Source organism: Puma concolor, chromosome B2 (genome assembly GCF_028749965.1).
Source record: "Puma concolor isolate L17-30 chromosome B2, mPumCon1.1.hap2, whole genome shotgun sequence".
Classification (NCBI taxonomy): Eukaryota; Metazoa; Chordata; class Mammalia; order Carnivora; family Felidae; genus Puma; species Puma concolor.
The window spans coordinates 108,900,418-108,921,710 of record NC_141671.1 but is presented as its reverse complement, the minus strand read 5'-3'; the positions used below and the strand labels follow the sequence as shown (position 1 = coordinate 108,921,710).

At 40.8% G+C, this 21,293-nt stretch overlaps 1 protein-coding gene and 1 long non-coding RNA gene across 4 annotated transcripts in view; one reads left to right on the top strand and one right to left on the bottom strand.

Moving 5' to 3' along the window:
* MCM9 (minichromosome maintenance 9 homologous recombination repair factor) overlaps positions 1-20,350 on the top strand; it is a 113,054-nt gene extending 92,704 nt beyond the window's left edge. For all 3 annotated transcript variants that reach the window (XM_025925403.2, XM_086707684.1, XM_086707685.1), the window contains 5 exons: positions 10,730-10,932; positions 11,544-11,747; positions 13,110-13,192; positions 13,676-13,821; positions 18,126-20,350. In XM_025925403.2, the coding sequence (XP_025781188.2) occupies positions 10,730-10,932; positions 11,544-11,747; positions 13,110-13,192; positions 13,676-13,821; positions 18,126-19,593 (2,104 nt within the window). In that variant the 3' untranslated portion in view covers positions 19,594-20,350. The remainder of the gene's footprint in view (positions 1-10,729; positions 10,933-11,543; positions 11,748-13,109; positions 13,193-13,675; positions 13,822-18,125) is intronic.
* Positions 14,647-15,787, bottom strand: LOC147581178 (uncharacterized). The gene is made up of 2 exons (XR_015251504.1): positions 15,445-15,787; positions 14,647-14,752 (listed from the first exon to the last, which is right to left on the bottom strand). It is a non-coding gene; the product is annotated as an uncharacterized LOC147581178 (long non-coding RNA).
* Positions 20,351-21,293: the final 943 nt, after the last annotated feature.

Here is a 21,293-nt window from a genome sequence, read left to right as displayed (position 1 = left end):
TGTTTTTAAATGTGTTACTCTGGGGGCACCTGGCTGGCTCTGTCGGTTAAGCATCCGACTTTGGCTCAGGTCATGATGTCACAGTTCATGAGTTCAAGCCCCGTGTCAGGCTCTGTGCTTACAGCTCAGAGCCCGGAGCCTGCTTTGGATTCTGTGTCTCCCTCTCTCTCTGCCCTTCCCTCTGCTTGTGCTCTGTCTCTCTCTCAAAAATAAAATAAACGTTAAAAAAAAATAAGAAACATGTCACTTTGTATACACTGCACAGAGTTAGAGTTCAAAGGCAGGGTATCAGTTGACTCTTAAGTAATAAAGGATACTTTTGCTATTTGCTGAGAAATAGCATTGTAGGAGATAATTTGATGTTGCAATTATATATTTGGTGCTACTAAATTATACTCACAAGTCTAGGTAGGAAGCACAATCTAAATTTCAAAAACAAGCACGATGGGGGCAGCTGGGTGGTTAGTCACTTGAGCGTCCGACTCTTAATTTTGGCTCAAGTCATGATCTTGTGGTTTATAAGTCTGAGCCCCACATTGGGCTCTGCACTGACAGTGTGGAGCCAGCTTGGGATTCTCTCTCTGCCCCTCTCCCACTTATGCTCTCGCTCTCTCAAAATAAATAAAAAATATTTTTAAAAATCTTTAAAGAAATAAAAAATAATTAAAAAATAAAAACAAGCATGATAGCAATTTATCATTTTGCTCAATAAACCTGTCTTGAGCACTAAACATCGTCTTGCTGTCTGCTACTCACACGACAAAGATGAAAAGGCAAGGCATTTGTTCTCAAGATGCTCAGAACTTTTTTTTTTATGTTTATTTATTTTTGAGAGACAGAGACAGAGACAGAGCACAAGCAGGGGGAGGGGCAGAGAGAGAGGGAAACACAGAATCAGAAGCAGGCTCCAGGCTCTGAGCTGTTACCACAGAGCCCAACACTGGGCTCGAACTCACGAACCACGAGATCATGACCTGAGCTGAATGAAGTTGGATGCCTAACCGACTAAGCCACCCAGGCGTCCCAAGATACTCAGACTTTGCAGTGAGACAGACAAGTAGTCATTTATTGTCCATGTGATTCTAACAGCCGTAGAAGAGCCACAGCACCAGTCACTCGACTGATGTTCAGTTTTCTAGCCCACACCAGACCTACCAGTCAGAATCTCAGAGGTGGGACCTGGGGATCTCTGTTATTACAACCAACCGTGGCACTCATTAATGAGCCAGACTTAGGAACCACTGCTCCCAGGTAAGATTCTCTGCACACCAGACAACCTGTCTGTCCCTTCCTCCAGATCTTGTGAAGCTGCATCTCTGGTGACATCCTCCTCAGATTAGCCTCAGGTTAAGGCGAGGAGACAGGGAACAAATCCTTCTCCCCAACCCCACTGAGATGGCTCTGACTCCTGGGGGTGCTGAGGAGGCTCTGGAACAGGATGAGACGTATCCCTTACAGCCATCCAAGTATGCCACCAGGGTGTGAAAATGTAAGTTCATGCCATGCACTCTGAGAGTTTCTGTTCTTTCTAGATGTTCTGTATGGGCTGCCCTGGCTTGTGTCTTGTCTCTTGTTACCCTTCATTGAATCAATCTGCAGTAAAAGGTGATTTGTCAACTTTATCAGTCTTATTTTTTAATAGTTTTGTAATACGTATTCATGGATTGTGAGAATATCATTAATATATTTTTGTTTTGTATAGTTTTGTGAGGCTTTTTACCCCACTTTTTGGGTGCTAAATAGTTGTTGTTTTTTTTTAATTGGGGCCCTATTCTGAAAGTGTTAGATAATCTAGAAATAGATACATGAGTATGACATCACAGGCTATTTTTTGGCCTGATTCTTTGCATGAGGAAACCACTCAAACATTGGAGTAGTTTTTGCTATAGCCAAAGGATCTAGAGCTCATTAGAGAGATTTGCCGGATATCACTAAGGGGAGGCTAACTGCTATAGCAAACAGTGGCTTAACACAATCTAAGGTTGTGTCTTGCTCATCAATGTGTGGAAGAGGAGTTGTTCTAGCCCATGAAATCATTCAAGGACCCCGGCCCCTTCCACCACAGAGCTCTTTAGCCTTCGGGACTGGTCCTCAAGTGTTCTCACTGGCATAATGTTCCCAAGTTTCATCCACGCTGTGGCATGTACCACCAATAGCTTTCTATTCATGGCCAAATAGTATTCCATTATATGAATATACCACAGTTTGTTTATCCATTTATCAATTGATAGAAATTTGGGCTTTCCACTTTTTGGTTATTATGAACAATGCTACTAAGAAGATTCACATACAAGTTTTTGTGTGGATATATGTTTTCATTGCTCTTGGGTATGTAATAGGAGAGATCACTTGGTCATATGTTAACAGTATTTAACTTTTTAAGGAACCGTCAAACCTTTGCAATGCCACTGTACCATTGTACAGTCCCTCAAGCGGTGTAGGTGGGTTCCAATGTCTCTGTATCCTTGCCAATACTTGTAGTTGTCTGTGATGATAACAGTTCTAGTGTGTCTTTAGTATCTTGCCTGTGGTCTTGATTCACATTTCCTTAATGACTGATGATACTGAGCATCTTTTCACGTGCTTATTGGTCATCTGTGTATCGTCATTGGAGCATCATCTATTCAAATCCTTTGCCCATTTTTTAACTGGATTTTGTGCCTTTTTATTGTTGAGTTTTAAGAGTTATTTATATTTTTTGGATAAAGTCCTTTCTCAGCTATATGATATGCAAATAATTTCATTCTGTGAGGTTTTTTTTCACTTCTTTGATGGCATTCCTTGAAGCACAAAGTTGTTAATTTTGATGAAGTCCATTTCATCTGTCTTTTTTTGCTTGTGCTTTTGGTGTCATGACCGCCACAGGTTGTTTTACAACTTGAAAGCAACGAAGGCTTTCTTTAGAGCGAGGTTATGTTTCTTTGGCAGCATGGATCTCCTGGAATCATAGGCCTCTCATCCCTTTGCTTCCAGTCAAATGCCTGTGCTGGTATCCAGAGTTCTTTTCTTCATGGATATCTCAAGTCTGGTTTGCTGGGTTTTTGTTTTCTTTCCTTCTTTGCCTTTGTCTTAGTGTGGGCTGCTATAACAAAATACCATTTACTGGTGGCTTACACAGCAGACATTTATTTCTCACAGTTCTGGAAACTGGAAAGTTCAAGATCAAGGTGCTGACAGATTCAGTTCCTAGTGAGGACCCTCTTCTTGGCTTGTAAACAGCTGCCTTCTTGCTGTGTGCTCACAAGGTCTTTCCTTGGTTTGTGTGTGCGTGTTCAGGTATGTGTCTGTGGGAGAAAGAGAGAGAGAGAGAGAGAGAGAGAGAGCACGAGAGAGAGCACGAAGAGAGCTCCTCCTCTTCACACGAGGACATTAATTCCCTTATGGGAGCACTACCTTCATGAGCTCATCTTACCTAATTACCTCCTTAAGGCCCCAACTCATAATATTATCACGTTGCTGGTTAGGGCTTCAACATATGGATTTGGGGGAATCGCAAACATTCAGTCCATCGTAGTCTCCTTTTTTTTTTTTTATTGTGGTAAATAAAAATCATAACATAAAACTTACCATCCTAATTATTTCTAAGTGTACAGTTCAGTGATGTTAAGTATATCCATATCACCTTGTTGCACAACTAATCTTCAGAACCCTTTTCATCTTGCAGAACTAGAACTCTGTACCCGTTAAACAACAACTCCCCATTTTCCCTTCTCCCCCATCCCCGGAAAGCACCATTTTACTTTCTGTGGCTATAAGTTTGACCGCTCTAGAAATCCCATATAAGTAGATTCATATCACATTTATCTTTTGTGACTGACTTATTTCACTTAGTATAGTGTCCTCAAGGTTCGTCCCTATTGTAGTAAGTAGCAGATTTCCTTTCTTTTCAAGATTGAATAATATCTCGTTGTGCGTGTATATATAGGTATACGTACATCACTTTTGTTTATTTATGCATCCATGTTCCCTGGGGTTGCTTCCACCTCTGGGCCATTGAGAACAGTATTACTGTGAGCATGAGTGTGGCTTCCATTCCTCTTTTATTCACCCTAATGTTGTCTGCCTTCAGGGCATCTAAACTGAAGGTTTCACCCTTAACCTGGGTCATTTTGTACACCTGGGAAAATTTACTGGGGCTCTGTTGTTCAAAGCCCTTTCTTGCTCTTACTCTCTGAGGTCTAGAAGCAGTTGTGTTTTCCAGCCTTTCAAAACTTCACATTTCTGAGCTGTGTATTCTCTTCATTACTCCTTGAAAATTCATCAGTTCTCTCCTGTGCTCATCTCTTTCCTGCAATATTTTGCCAAAGGAAGTTTTTCTTGCTTATGTCATAGTCTCATGTGGGTTGAGGGTGGGGTGCTCTGCTCCACACACTCATCCAGGGCCCAGGCTTCGTCCCTCAGGTGGCTCTCTGACTCTGGGCCTTATCCTGGTCTATGCTGGCAGAGGGAGAGGATGAGGAGGGTTGCATAGGGACGTAGGTGCCCGACCTGGAAATGGCATACATTCCTCCACCCCCATTCCATTGACAAAACTTATTTACCACAGTTCTACTCACCCATAAAAGAGAATGGGAAACGTGGTCTGGCTCTGTGCCTGGGGCGAAGGGGAAACAAGGTTTGGTGAGCACATAGCAGCCAGTGCCACAGGTGAGAACTGAATTTATGGATATCAGCACATAGGTGGTGATTAAAGCCATGAGTGGAGATGGGGATCACCCCATAAAGGATGTAATGGGACTACTGGGAGAGCATTGCAAAATCAAGAGCACTATCTGGAGGGCCTGTAATAGTACAAATAATTTGTGTAACCTAACCTTAGAATAGAAAAGTTATCACTGTGTTTTTAGGAAAGGGAAAACGTGGATTAAAAATGGAAAAGTAGCTTTTTCAAAAACTGGAATGTTTTCACTCCTTGGGGTTAATGTAGAAAATGCTCCACATATTAGCATGATTATTTTATGACTGTTGAAGCCTGTAAGTATAAAATGGCTCTGAATTTTAGAAATACTGAACTAAGTGAAGATTTTTTTTTTTGCCATGTATTTTGCGAATGTTTATTGAGCATTTAATATGTGACAGGCATGTGAGCATGGTAACAATAAGTCATAGCCCTTCAAGGAGATCAAATCAAGTAGGAAAAAGATAAGGTAAGTCAATGAATGTCTAAACCATTCAGGCAGATTCTTTAAGACCACACAGGATGGGGCGCCTGGGTGGCTCAATCCGTTAAGCATCTGACTCTTGGTTTCGGCTCAGGTCATGATCTTGTGGTTCATGAGCTCAAGCCTCACGTTGGGCTCCATGCTGATAGCATGGAGCCTGCTTTGGATTCTCTGTCTCTCTCTCTTCCCTGTGTGCACACGTGCTGTCTTTCTCTCTGTCTCTCAAAAATAAATGAATAAACATACACACACACACACACACACAGAAACATTTAAAGACCACACAGGAACTGTTTAAGATGTCACACTACAGTGGCAGTCTTCAGGTAAAAGAGCACTGGTTTTGGAGCTAAGCAGGTTTGGGTTCGAATGGGAGCTCAGCTCTGCCGCTCTCTGTCACCTTCAACTTCTATTTTCCTTATTTCTAAGTTGGTGATATGTTATCTTACCTGTTAAGTTTTTGTGAATATTAGGGAGAGTGTATATACATAAAACCTAGCACAATGCTTGGTATTATAAATACGGTATTATTGTTATTGAAGAAGGTGGAGGTCATACTAGATTGGAAAAATGATTATTACCCTACACTAATCCATGAGTTCATTCATTCAGTATTTAGTGAGCCATCACTATGCACAAAGTACTTAGGATTAGCCTCTGTGTGTGTGTGTGTGTGTGTGTGTGTGTGTGTGTGTGTGTGTGTGTGTTTTACCAAAACCTCATTTGGTTTTTAATGCAGCAATGTTTGTGTCATAGATCTGCAACCACCAGGTGTGTATATAGCCTTCCCCTGTTTCAAATGACCAGAAACGACTCTTCTGTTTCTCATTGCTCACATTTTCACTAACTGTCCATCAGACAGCCTTTTTTCTTCACATGTAAATTGTCCTTAGCCCCCTTCCTTAAACTTATTTGTTCCCCCTCCCCCCCCCCCCCCCCCCCCCAGTTACCTCAGGAATAATTCACCTCCTTCTTTCTGTCTTTGCTTGTTCATTTCCCTTCTCACATCATGGGTAGTTTTAAGATTATGTACCTTATAGATACGCAGGAGTCTCCACAGAAGTGTCTCCTTGCTGATGCTAATGCTGACAGGGACGCCATCATCCATGGCTCATGTATTGTCTGGCAGGCGCTGTGTAGAACCTCCCCCTCCTCCATCAGTTCTGTTGGAAACTAATTGAAGGCAGGGACCACTGTATACCTTCCTGAATTGTCATTATAGTCCTCTGCACACAGGAAATGTATTATAAATATTTGTAGATCAGAGAGAGGACGAACAGTCAGTTTTATCTCATATTGAAAATATTTTTTAAAAAATCACTTCAATGCAATTGTACTTTGTTTCATTGCCAGTATTTCAGTAATATTCCTTTTCTATGATAAATGCAAACAGCCTCACTTCAGTATGGATTAAATGTGCTTTGTGAGATTAGTTAGGAACAATTTACTACCTTTTTTTTTTTTTTTTTTTTTTTGGCAAACTGGATTCCATGGCCTACACAACTGCCTTCAGAAAGCCATTTTGGCACATAAATTATAAGATGTAGACTATTCAGAATTTTCCCCTTTCAATAATTTTTTTTTTAAATATTTATTTTGAGAAAGAGCAAGTGAGCAGTGGAGGGGCAGAGAGGGAATCCCAAGCAGGCTGTGCACTGTCAGCACAGAGCCCGACAGAGGGCTTGAACTCACAAACTGCTACCTCATGACCTGAACCGAAATCAAGAATGGGATGCTTAACCAACTGAGCCACCCAAGTGCTCCCCTTTCAGTAAAATTTCAAAAGGGATTTCATTTTAAAGGGGGATTTAGTGCCTTGTTTGTGTTTCTCCTTAATGAGTGTCTTCTTGTGCCATTTACTACAAATAAAGACTCTTAAACTTTTTCAGTCTCATGAGCTGGTCACTGGAGCCAACTGGAAATAGATTAGAGATTAACAAATGTAGCACATGTTTGCTGATGTCACAGGGCTGTGACTACTCAGAGGCAGATATGCCACTATAACTAAAAATGGTCATTGAATGGAGAGCATACAAATTTACAGAGAAAAAAAGAATCTATATTTGTTATTAATGAATATGCCATGCTATTTTGAGGACTTGCCCATCAATGATCAATTTAACAACAATATCTAAGTTATGTCATATCCACACACTCATGGCGCCACTGCTCTGTTCAGGACTTGTGTGCCTCTTCCTGGACCATGGCTCTGATCTTCTCCATGTGTCCTGTCCATCTAACCTGCCCACTGTGCCCAGACCTCCTCAGTCTTCCCTTTACTGTTGCTCCTCAACATATATTTGCTCCTTTTCATATATTTGTTGGCTATCTATATGTCTTCTTTGGAAAAATAAGTATTCAGATTCTCTGCCCATTTTTAAATTGGATTGTTTGGTATTTTGGGTGTTCATTTGTATAAGTTCTTTATATATTTTGGATATTAACCCCTGATCAGATTTATCATTTATAAATATCTTTTCCCATTCAGTAGGTTGTCTTTTTGTTTTGTTGATGATTTCCTTCACTGTGCAAAAGCTTTTTATTTTGATGTAGTCCCAATAGTTTATTTTTGTTTTCATCTCCCTGCTCTTAGGAGACTTATCTAGAAAATTATTGCTATGGCTGATGTCAGAGAAGTTACTGCCTGTGTTCTCTTCTAGGATTCTTGTGATTTCAGGTCTCTTGTTTTACTTTTGTGCATAATACTAGAAAGTAGTCCAGTTTCATTCTTTTACATGTAGCTGTCCACTTTTCCCAGCACCGTTTATTGAAAAACTGTTTTTTTTCCCATTGTATATTCTTGCCTTCTTTGTCATAGATTAATTGACCATATAATCATGGGTTTATTTCTGGAGTCTCTATTCTGTTCCACTGATCTATGTGTCTATTTTTGTGCCGGTACTATGTTGTTTTGATTACTACAGCTTTGTGTAGTATATCTTGAAATCTAGAATTGTGATACCTCCAGCTTGGTCTTCTTCCTCAAGATTGCTTTGACTATTTGGGGTCTTCTGTGATTACATATAAATTTTAGTATTATTCATTCTAGTTCTGTGAAAAATACTGTTGGTATTTTAATAGAGATTGCATTGAATTTGTAGATTGCTTTGGGTAGTATGGACATTTTAACAATATTTGTTCTTCCATTCCATGAGCATGGAATATCTTTTCATTTGTTTGTGTCATCTTCAATTTTTTTTATAGTTTTCAGAATATAGGTCTTTTACCTCTTTGGTTAAGTTTATTCGCAGGTATTTTATTCTTTTTACTGCAACTGTAAATACTGTTGTTTTTAAAATTTCTCTTTGCAACTTCATTGCTAGTGTATGGAAAAGCCACAAGTTTCTTGGTACTAATTTTGTAGACTGCCACCTTACTGAATTTGTTTATTACTTCTAGTAGTTTTTTGGTGAACTATTTAGGATTTTCTGGACCTGAATAGACATTTTTTTAATATGAAATTTATTGTCAAATTAGTTTCCATACAACACCCAGTGCTCATCCCAACAGGTGCCCTCCTCAATGCCCATCACCCACCCTCCCCTCCCTCCCACCCCCCATCAACCCTCAGTTTACTGAATAGACATTTTTCCAAAGAAGATACACGGATGGCCAACAGACACATAAAAAGATGCTCAGCATCGCTAATCATCAGGGAAATGCAAATCAAAACCACAATGAGATATTACCTGTTAGAATGGCTAAAATCAAAAAGACAAAAAACAACAACTGTTGGTGAGGATATGGAGAAAAAGGAACAGCTGTGCACTGTTGGTGGGAATGTAAATTGGTACAGCCACTATGGAAAACAGTATGGAGGTTCCTCAAAAAATTAACAATAGAGAAATACCATAAGGTCTAGTAATTCCACTGTTAGAAAACAAAAACACTAATTCAAAAAAATATATGTACCCCCGTGTTCATTGCAGCATTATTTACAATAGCCAAGACATGGAAGCAACCTAAGTGTCCACCAGTAGACATATGGATAAGAAAAATGTGTGTGTGTGTGTGCACATGTGCACGTGCGTGCGCACGCACACAGATACACACGCGCACACACACACACTGTAATATTACACAGTCATAAAGAAAGGATGAGATGATGCCATTTGAGACAACATGGATGGACCTCGAGGGTATTATGCTGAGTAAAATAAGTCAGACTGAGAAAGACAAACACCGTATGATTCTACTCATAAATTAAATCTAAAAAAATAAATTTAAAAAAAGCAGAATCAGAACTATAAATATAGAGAACAAACTGATGGTTGCCAGAGGGGAGGGGAATGGGAGTTTGGGGAAAATACGTGAAAGGGAGAGGGAATAAGTTCAGTTTGGAATGAGTAAATCACAGTTCAGTTATGGAATGAGTAAGCTATGCAAATAAAAAGCAGAGCATAAGGAATACAGTCATTGATATTGTAGTAGTGATGTAATGGAACAGATGGTAGCTACACTTGTGATGAACATAGCATAATGTGTAAACTCGTCAAATCACTAAGTTATGCACCTGAAATTAATGTAACATTGTGTGTCACCTAAGCTCAGAACAAAGAGTAATGCTGATCAATCCTTATTTTTCCTAATTTCCTTTCCCTCCCTCTCTTCCCCTTTCTCCTTTCTCCTCTTTCCCTCCATCCCTCTCTCTGTGTCTCTGACCCTTTTTTCTTTCACTTTTAGAAAAATCAAAAGAAGTGAGCACACAAGAAGTTTTTGCTTTAACCACTCAGCATTCTCCAAAGTCACCCTTACCCCTTACTTTCACTCCCTCACAAATATATATATATACACATATATATATATATACACACATATATATATATATGTATATATAATCTCCACTTTAAAAGTCCAGATGTTGGGGCACCTGGGTGGCTCAGTTGGTTGAGCGGCCGACTTCGGCTCAGGTCATGATCTCGCGTTCTGTGAGTTCAAGCCCCGTGTCGGGCTCTGTGCTGACAGCTCAGAGCCCGGAGCCCGTTTCAGATTCTGTGTCTCCCTCTCTCTCTGCCCCTCCCCCATTCATGCTCTGTCTCTCTCTGTCTCAAAAATAAATAAACATTAAAATAAATAAATAAATAAATAAAAGTCCAGATGTTGTGAAGGGCCCAGTTCAAAAGCTACTTTGCATTGTTTCTCTAATCATCTCTTCCAACCATAGAAATGAATACACATCATCTTTACTTCCCCTGGGAACTTTATCCTTCCAGAATGTATCATAGTCTGCCCTGTCTTACCATTATAGCTGGTAGATTACAAGCTCCTTAAGAATAGTATCTGTGTTTAATTTAATTTTGTACACCTCTTAGCACCCAGCAGAGGGATCTGCTCATAGAAGGGGCATAAGAAATATTTATTTAACAATAACTTCTTTCAGCATACGCTGCCTTAATATACTTCCTTTGAAATTGGCATTTGTGATACCTCCTTGTATCATTCCATATTCTCTTCCACACAGTTTCTCTAGATTTTCAAGGAACAAGATTTTCTTTTTATTAACAAGTTTAATTTTGCTATTTATTTGAATCTCAGCAGTCAGTGAATTGTACCCTCTCTTTTAATAGCCTCGTGTGCAAGCTGAACACAAGGACCACCATTCTGGCAGCAACTAACCCCAAAGGCCAGTATGACCCCCACGAGTCCGTGTCCGTGAACATTGCCCTTGGCAGTCCACTCTTAAGTCGATTTGATCTGATCCTGGTTTTGCTTGATACCAAGAATGAAGACTGGGATCGTATAATTTCCTCCTTTATCTTAGAAAACAAAGGTATGTGGAGATAAATCATTCACATTGGTGGAGAAAAAGTAGACATAACCAGATGAAATTCTCTTTGAAGAAAATTAAGTAAATACTCAAGGTACCTACCTAACCGGCAATAGAGAGATGCTTAGACCGAAGGCAGCAAGAGGAGCCATTTAGTGTGCCCAGAATAATGAGCAGAAAGGAGGCCTGCTGATGATCTTATAGTTGGTAAATATGTTCTTTGTGATTAAAAGAGGGCAACCTTATGGTAAATAGTTACCACTCACCTCTTGCACGCAAAGAAAACTGGACTGAATTATGAAACAGAAATCTCTAAATGTGTGTTTCTCTTTAAGTTAAATTAGATTTATTCAAATACTGTGTATTACTATAGGACAGACCAGAATTATTCTGGATAATTTTAGCGCCTGTAGGAAGTTTACCTTCATTAAGCTTAGATCCTAAGGCTGCTTGTTCTTGAACTATATGCCATGCAGAATCAGGTCTAGGTTTCAGTGGCCACAAACCTGAAGGTTATCTTTTTTAAAGATGAACACAAGAACGTTATCAAAACCCTTTAAGTGAGATGTTTGCCTGTTCTTAGAAATTGCTGACCTAGCACCTGATATTTACAGGTTACCCAAGCAAATCAGAAAAGCTCTGGAGCATGGAAAAGATGAAAACCTATTTCTGCCTGATTCGAAATCTACAGCCCACACTGTCTGACGTGGGTAATCAGGTTCTTCTCCGGTACTACCAGATGCAGAGGCAGAGTGATTCCCGGAACGCTGCCCGGACCACCATCCGCCTGCTGGAAAGCTTGATCCGATTGGCAGAAGGTTTATTTCTTTCAACAAATAATACTTCTATTGGGTGCCCAGTGCGTGCAAGGCATGGAGCTTGGCACCATGATTCAAAGATGAATAAGAAGATTTTCTAAGGTGTTCATAGTTGCTTGAAAAGCAAAGGCTCTGAGCTATGAAACCTGCATTCTTCTGAGGACAGATTATGAGTATTGAGTAGAGTGTAGCATCATTAAGAGGACTCTTGGTGACATGATTCATTTAGAAAGTCTTATTTACTAACGTTTGTTTCTCAGTGGTGGTCTGTTAGCATTTTCGGTGGAATACTTGCTTGTTTAGAGTTGTTTCCAGTGAAGCATATCTGTTTTTTTCTCATTAGTTGCCATTCACAGGCCACCACTAACATAACAGATGACCCCAACCCTAAGGCATGAGACTTACATGCATACATACAACTAACATGTATCTCAAGACTTTTTTTCTAGGGGCACCTGGGTGGCTCAGTCGGTTAAACATCCAACTTCAGCTCAGGTCATGATCTCACGGTTCATGAGTTCGAGCCAGTGTTGGGCTCTGTGCTGACAGCTCAGAGCCTGGAGCCAGAGATGCCAGAGATGAGAAATGACTTTAATATTGTGTATTTCTATAATAGACTAGAAAATGAGGATTAATGGGGCACCTGGGTGGCTCAGTCAGTTAAGTGTCTGAGTCTTGGTTTCAGCTCAGGTCATGACCTCACGGTTTGTGGGATCGAGCCCCGCGTTGGGCTCTATGCTGACAACGCCTGGGATTCTCTCTCTCCCTGTCTCTCAGTCCCTCCCCCACTCACACAAATGCACCTTCTCTCTCTCTCCCTCTCTGTCTGCAAAATAAGTAAATAAACATTTTTTTAAATGGAGATTAAAAGTTGTTGAATATTAGCTATATGCTTATATAACCCCTTTCTTTATATTCTTTCTATATATTAACCCCTTTCTATATATTCTTTTCTTGTTGGAGCCCAGAGTACGTTCATGTAAATACCCAGAATTGACATGGGCTGTGAAAGATTAGGCCCATCATTAGAGAAACAACTTTAAAACTAATTGAAATTAGACTTCTGTGGGGTGCCTGGGTGGCTCATTTGGATAAGAGTCTGACTCTTGATTTTGGCTTAGGTCTTGATCTCAGGGTTGTGATTAAAGCCCCGCATAGGGCTCCAGGCTGGGTGTGGAGCCTACTGAAGGAAGGGAGGAAGGGAGGAAGGAAATAAATTAGACTTTTGTGCTTGTTTTAGTAAAATGAATTTGGTACTAGTAGCTCATTCATAAAATGTAATTTTTCAGGGGGTCAGGTAAAGTATTACATTTATCCCCTCAGATGTGCATCAAAAAATTTCTGTCTTCATAATTTTCTTAGCTCATGCTCGCCTGATGTTTCGTGACACTGTGACTCTGGAAGATGCTATTACAGCAGTGTCAGTAATGGAATCCTCGATGCAGGTAAGGGTATTTTGCACCTAATATTTGAACTCTAACTATAAGCATGTAAAAAAAAAAAAGACAATTTATAGCATATCAGGAGTTGTAAAAGTGATCATAACCTAGATCTAATAATTTCAGGAAATATATCCAAAGGAAACCATTTAAAAGAAGGGGAAAACATGGTCGTGGAAGCATTCTTTGCGTCAGTAGCATTGCTTTTGCCAACTAGTGTGCAGCAGTGGGTGTCACTCTTTTTTCCTCAACACGTCTGAGGGGCGCTCATGGTCCCACTAGTGACAGTGTGCTTCCTGGAGCAGTTCTTGCCACCAGGAACTGGAGGGAGAGAACTGTTGAAATTTGCAAAAGGCCCAGTTGACTGACAGCCAAGATGGGAGTAGAGAGGGCTGATCTGGGATCAGTGGCCTCCAGCATATGCTTCCTCTATGCAGGCTGACTGGTTGACTCTCTCTGGTATTTTCCATTTTCTCGATACCCCTTCAGGGAGGTGCACTGCTAGGAGGTGTGAATGCACTTCACACTTCCTTTCCTGAAAACCCTCTGCAGCAGTACCAGAGGCAGTGTGAACTCATTCTGGAAAAGCTGGAGCTGCACAACCTCTTGAGTGAAGAGTTAAGAAGACTTGAAAGGTGAGAAGAGAAATCCAAGAAAAGGCTTATAATGGAAAATCCTTGACACTTCATGAAATGAAGGAAGTGGAAATTAAGTGGAAAATCTGTCTGTACTATCTGTAGGGGATTGTTTCAGTTGTCTGTTGCGTATAATCAACTACCCCAAAGCTTGGTGGCTTACAGAAACAAAAACAAAACCACCACTACCACCATTTTATTGCTCACTTTTCTGAGAGTCGTAAATTCGTTTATCTCCACTCCACACAGTGTCGGCTGGGATCACTCATATACTTGAATTTAGCTGGGAGCTCAGGTGGAACTGGAACATCCAGAATGGTTTCCCTCACATGTGTTGTGCCTTAGTGGAGGTGGCTTAAACGGCCAGGGGCTCTCTTTACCACAGGGGAGTCGGAATTCTGACATGGTAGCTTAATGCTCCAACAGAGCAAAAATGGAAGCCAGCAGGCCTCTTATGAGCTGGGCCAGAACTGATACAGCATCATTTCTGCCACATTTTATAGGTCAGAGCAAGATACAGGGTCAGCCCCCATGCAAGGTAGGGGAAAATAGATACCACCTCTTGATGGGAGGAGTGACATAGACATACAGGAATGGGGGAATTGATGGCTGCCATCTTTGGAGACCACCTTCCGTAGCTACATTTCCTTGGCTTGCTGGTTCGGTGAGCCTCATGGAGAACACTGGCAGGTTCTTTACTATATATGGTAAACTGTGTATTAATTTACTGAATTTATACCACCGGTTCCCAATTACGTGAGAAGTACCAAGGTTGGCTACTCACAGTTCACACCCAAGACATGCAGTTTCCATGGAATCAAGAAGCCTTGGTAAATGGGATTTATTCTGTTCACTACCACTGCTTCATCCTCTTCTCTTTCTTTGGTCAATATAGGTAGAGCGGTGCCATTTAGAAAGGTGGCTGGGAATGCTGTTAAGAAAGAGGAAGTTGAACTCCAGGAGGTCAGTCTACCCCAGGCTAGACCCAGCCACAAAATATTATCATAATTTGGCTTTATCATTTTTCCTTGCCAGGAAAGGACCATGTGCGAGGGAGTTTACATGAAGAATCATAGTGTTTATTAATATTTTAATTTTATTCTTAATGGTTTTAAAGCTCTCTTCCAAGTGTAATAAATGTTTGATCTTTATGTAACCCTGGTGAAAGAAAATCAGGTAGAAGACTGAGGCCCAGATTGCTTTCGAGCCAGCCGAATAGGATGTTTTGAAAGTTTGAGAAGTGGAGATAACTAGTAGTGACCTTTACCTGTGAAAGGCCCTCCTGGTCCAATAGCAACAGCTCTGACCCTCCCTTCAGCATCATCATTTTCCTTCCCTACATGCGCAGATTCATGACCTTTAAAATTTCACATATTTAACAGACAAAAAGTCTCCAGTGAGAATGATGTATTTTGTTAAAGAGGGAAACCTGTTTCTCCTCCAACAGAGTAACAACTCAAGAATGACAAAAGCAATGTTTCAAAACTCAGCTTTGTAATGATTTGTTAAAATGTGGGAAGGAACATGTCATGTGCATTACCTAGAGAATTTTTGCCCAGACTTCAGTGTTTGCATGCTCCCTGCATACATGAGCTTCTAAAAAGCTAGACTTTGAGGGTGTACCTGTGACACATGAGTGAGCGATGGCAGAGGTATCCATTTGGGCATCTTCATGATCAGCGTGAGTGGCTCAATAATTGCCCTGAGTCTGGCAGCTGGCATTGACCTCAAAGCTGGGAGCTGGTGAAAGGAGTTCCCGTGGAAGCAGAGCGGCTGCTGAAGGAGAATTTAGAGACTGAGATGGATTGTTGACCAAACAAGTATAACCTTGAGAATTATTTCCCTGGCTTTTCTCCTTTCACTCACTGCCTTCATGTAGTAGCATTCTCTCTCAAATTCATAAAACCCCAGCACAGCCTTCCTGGGGGAAGTTTGGGGACTGGCTTTGTGTTGCTAATACCTAGTGCCCCTTGTATAAAATCAATCCCCTTTTCTCTTGGTCTGGTTTTTTAATGATCCAGAGCCTAGTGTTAAGATGAAAGATACTCCTTTGGTTCTTTTATGGTTTGATGTAGCTGATCCCTTTTAGACCTGCCCTGGGCCTGGCTTGGCTTTTGGAAAGGCTGCTCGTTTTGACTGAGCAGAAACTGGACATTTGGACTACCAAAAGCTGTCATGCTGGATTCAGGAAGGAAAGGAATTTGAAGCTCAGAATCAGTGTTATGTGATAGAAAAACAGTGGTTGAACTTACCAAATTCAAAATGACCCTCCTGGAGGGAAAGAAGAAGAAGGGTAGGTAATGATCTAAAAAAATAGGATTCTGCCTTGGGGCGCCTGGGTGGCTTGGTCGGTTAAGCGTCCGACTTTGGCTCAGGTCACGATCTCGCGGTCCGTGAGTTCGAGCCCCGCGTCGGGCTCTGTGCTGACTGCTCAGAGCCTGGAGCCTGTTTCAGATTCTGTGTCTCCCTCTCTCTCTGACCCTCCCCTGTTCATGCTCTATCTCTCTGTGTCTCAAAAATAAATAAATGTTAAAAAAAAATTAAAAAAAAAATAGGATTCTGCCTTAAAATATCCTTTTCTTCTGATACATCTTTGTAATGCAGGGGCATGTCCCAGTGTTGATCCTCAAAGTAACAAAACCAGGTTGCCCTGCAAATGACAATGCATGACCTCCAAGGCTAATTTTGTTAGGCGAGAAAAGCCCACGTAGCATATAGTTTTATCCCCTCAGGAAAGACTTGTCTATTCCTTAAAGTGGTCATATATGACTCATCAAACTATTGTACCTTTATCACACTTTTCTTCTGGAAAATGCTTACCAGTGACAGCCGGCCTCAAATGGTGGTCATTCTATTCATGTGAAAACAGAATGCAAAGAGATTGTCTTTTAGGAAGGTATAGTAAAACTGGAAACGTTTTATGTAGGGGAGAATTTAATTCCCAAAGTCAGAATAAGACTAAAATGGTAGGGCTAAATTATTCTATGCCTTAAATTCACTGTCTTTTAGAACATTTTTTATGGAACTTTAACAATTATGAATATCTCTGACCCCAATGTGATGTATATTTGATAGAAGTAATTTTGCAAGCTATTTTGGGTTTTTTTTGTTTGGCTGTGACTGTGGTGAATATGGATTTTGCTGTATTGATGTGTCCAAATCTATAGTGAGTGAATATAACCCAGTATTTTTATCATAATTTTTTGTGGGTTTTTTTTCCTGATCATAAGAGGTAATACATGTTCTTAATAGAGTATTTTGAAAAGTAACAGTAATAAATTAAAAAGATAAAAATCACATATAATCTTATTTCCCAGAGAGGCCTACCATTAACATTTTAATGTATTTAAATATATTTAAATCTAAAATTCATTTAAATGTAATGTATTTTCTTCTATACCTTTTTCTGTGATTACACATGATTTTTAGAATAACTTACTCGTCTGCTCTTTGGCTTAGTTCTTTTCATATTTAACACACGGAAGTGGGATCATGTTGCCCCTTATACTGCAAAGCTGTTCCTTTTGAGAAACTGTCATCTCTGTTGGAAGTTGATCCTCTGGCATTATTTCCATTTCTGGCATGCCCAAGATTGAAAATGACTATCACTGATCAGATCCTTCATTCTGGAAGGTCAGTAGGTTTCACCTCTGTGTCAGCTGGATAGAGAGTAGCTGCCCAGAACATGTGTTGAAATGGCTACACTTTGCAGGAAAGATGTCACACTTGCTTGGGGGAGGTGTGCCATGAACGTGATGCCACAGGGCCAGCAGGATCACAGTCTCTACTCCCAAGGGAGGTGACTTTTAGGTGCGCTAAAATTCAGTACTCAGGTGAAGAGACATGAGGAGATCATAATCTCTGGGCTTCCACTCTGTTTCTGACCTGCAGACTGCCTACGAAAGAACCACCCGATCAGCAGCTGTCCACTGTGCAGATAGTTAGAAGCCTGTGTTGTAGTAGAACATGTAACAGGGAGAGATAAGAATACGCATTTTACACTGACCTTCAAACAATCTTAAATGAATTAAATGGAGTTTCAGAGAGATGTAAAGATGTAGACAAACCTGTTACTTCATTTCCTTTATTTCATTTCAGTTTTAAAATGATGATCAAAGCACTTAAATTCTATACTGCTGAGAAAGGATAATTTCCTCCTGCTGCTCTAAGAGACTGTATTTGGTATTAACTTGGAATTATGTTGGACTGAAGCCTTTAGATGGCATCTCAGAGACTAAAGAAATGGAAAGGTTAAAAATTCTCTTCTCTTCAATACATGTTTTCCTTATTTATCTCTGCCACAGGTTACAGAATCAGAGTGCGTACCAATCCCAGCCCCAGGCAGTGGAGGCAGAGACTAACCCAGGATCCTTGAAAAATGATCCAGGAGAAGAATGCGAGTCCAGAATCTGGTCAGCACGGCAGGAAGTGAACTGTAGTACGCTGACGTCCTCTGCTGGAGGCAGTCCTGAGGGAAGCCCACTTCCCAGTCCCCTCTCCCCCCTGGGGCCTAATACATCAACAAATAGAAAACATTTACCTGAGCACAAATACAGCAAAGATGAGAGTTTGGACTGGTTTGACTGCATAGGAGCTCATCAGATTGAGCCCAAAAACACTGTTCCTGTGTCTCCCAAAACAACTGGGGAGAAAATGGCTTTGAAAATCTTCCGGAACAAATCTCAGGGTAAGGAAAGGAATGAGCCAGGCCAAAGGAGCAAATTGGAAACTGGACAGCTTCTAGCACCAGGAGAGGCAGAAGCTCCATCAAGGCCAGATAATGTGGAAGGTAAAGAGGCAAAAAAGGCAGCAATGGTTTCTGAAATGGCAGTGCCTGCCGGTGAGCCAGACTCAGTACTGATGCATCACGTCTCCAGGAAACTGCACACGCTGCACAAGGCGAGGGCCCAGGAGCTGTACAGGAATCCCTCTAGGGCGCCTTCACGGCCCACAGGCTCTCCTCATCCTCGCTCTGGTCCTGTACACAGCCCACAGGGAGCGTGGGAAACTCCCAAAAGAACGAGGCAGAAATCCCTTGCTCAGAGGGAAGAGCCTGAACTTGAATATGCTGAGAGTCCAGGTCCCCCGTTGGCCAAACTAGCAAAATTTACTTTCAAACCAAAGTCAAAACTGATCCATTCCCCTGAAGACCACAGTCATGTGTCTCTAGGCACAACTGAAGTAGCCGTCCCAGGTCCTGAAACTCCCCACGTTGCAAGCAGAGACTCAACCTCGCCTGTGAAGGGTCCCCAGAAGTTGGCCTCTCCCTCAGGAAGCAGGAACTCAAACCAGCCACAGAGTGAGGCAAAGCAGGTGTCCCGGAAGCCACCGGAGGAAGACAGGTCAAGAGAGGAGAGCAAACATGTCCCTGAAAGGAGAACCATCCAGCCTGAAGTAGAGCTTGGGAACAAGACTGATCATTCTCATCTTACTTGTCAAAGAGACAGAAAGGAAGAGGTCTCAAGCAGTAACAAAAGCAGCAAGGTTCACTCCTGCACATTAGCCAAATTGGCAAACTTCTCCTTTACTTGCCCCTCTGAATCCAAACCAGAATCCCTTCCTCCTCCTGAAAGTGTGAACCAGGGAGAGAGAGGCCCAAGCCCTCCTCCCGGGACTGCAGCTCCAGTGCCTGGCAAGAAGAGGAGAACTTTCCAGCTAGAGGGGTCCACTGAGAGATTGGCTCTTTCCAAAAAATCTCTCTTTACTTTATCAGAATTAGATGACGAAGCATTGGATTTTGATTGGGATGAAGAAATGAGAAAAAAACCATAATCATGAAAAGCTTTCAGGTCAAATTTCAGCCTCCCCAGCTCAACACGGCACCTTTGGGATATTGACGTGGTGTTTATATGTGAACAAAAACTCTTGGCCATAATGAGTTCCATTTAGAATACCAGCACCCCTGACAGGCTTTATAATTTCAGCTTTACCTTCATGACTTGAAAAGTCATATAATCAGTGTCTGGCAGAGTCGGGCAGTGTCATACCAGCACTTGAATTAATTGAAATTGTGCTTAATTTTGCAAATGTAATACTTGTATTCCCAAAGATGTTTCTGTTTGTTTTGGGTTGGTTTTTTGTTGGTTTTGTTCTGTTGTTTTTGTTTTGTTTTGTTTTGTTTTGTTTTGTTTTGTTTTGTTTTGTTTTGTTTTAATGGGGGTTGGGTCTTCGGGAGATCATTTCTTTCATTTACTTAGGAACAAATGCCAGGAAGGTAGCCCTCATAAAGTTAACAGGTTAGGGGAAAATATTCTTTTTTTTTTCCTTCACCCAACATGTGCTGAGTGTGATGAATATTGTAATTTTCCAAAATGATGTGATTTTTCTAATATTTTTGTGTTTATTCTCATGTGTCAAATTAGATGTGCTAATGCTTTTCCTTCTTGAGGAGGCATCCTTACAGTTCCATGGTATTCTTAAAGATCTGGCAACTGGTCAAACAGCAGCTTTCTGAAGTATTGACCTTTTGAGTTTTCCCTGTTGTCTTGAGCTAACATTTTGTGCTTCAGATTCTTTGTATCATTGGCAGGGGGGGGGGGAGTGGGGGGGGGGTGGGAGGGGGAGGGGGGGAGGCGGGGGGGGGGGTGGCTACCTTCAACACAACTTAAATCCTGTGGTTAGGAGAGCGTGTAGTAATCTCAATCATGTATCGTGGCATCTACCCAAGTGGTTAATATGGAAATATGATTCCTACTAAGTTATGATTCATTTGTCTTTAAAACCAAGCAAATGATGGCTGTGTTTGGTAGGAATAGACATCTCAAACTTTGTCTTTCTTAAGTCCTTTTAAAATCACTTTTTCCTTTGGATTCTAGCAGGAGCTGTTAGGATTTCTTAATTATAGACTTTCTCTTCTGAATTATGAATTTTTAAAACAATAATTAATAGAGGCTTCCATTGTCTGAGGGGCTTTTAGATGTGAAGAGTACCCAAAACTACCTGTACTTTGTTTAATGATTGTTTCATTAAGTTCATACCAAAATATTAAGGAACCTCAAATTTTCTCGAGCATTTAAACATTAATTCCAAAATTGACTAATTACGTTTTCTGAAAAATGTTAAACTGTGAGTACAAATTGATGAGTCTTTTGAAATAACACCTTAAACAGCTGGCAAGGATTGTAAAATGTACTATTGCACATTCACCTCAACTTATTCTGAAACATTAAGACTATAGGTAATTTCTTCTTCCTTCTGTACTTACTTAATAACTTCCCAGTGTAGTATGATTCTTAATGTGATCTGTCCCTAATGTCTCAGTATTAGTACTTTCCTGAGTTTCAATAGTCTGACTAGAAATGAGGGAAAGAGAGAGGATCCGGGTTATCGACAGGTTGAATCTTGGTCTAGACACAGTCTAGTCTGATTGTGTAGACTGGGACAATTGAAACTGAGTCACCATGCCAAGCTGTTGTTTTTGGTTTGGTTTTTGTTTTTGTGGTAAACTTTTAAGTCCTACTCTTATAAATGTC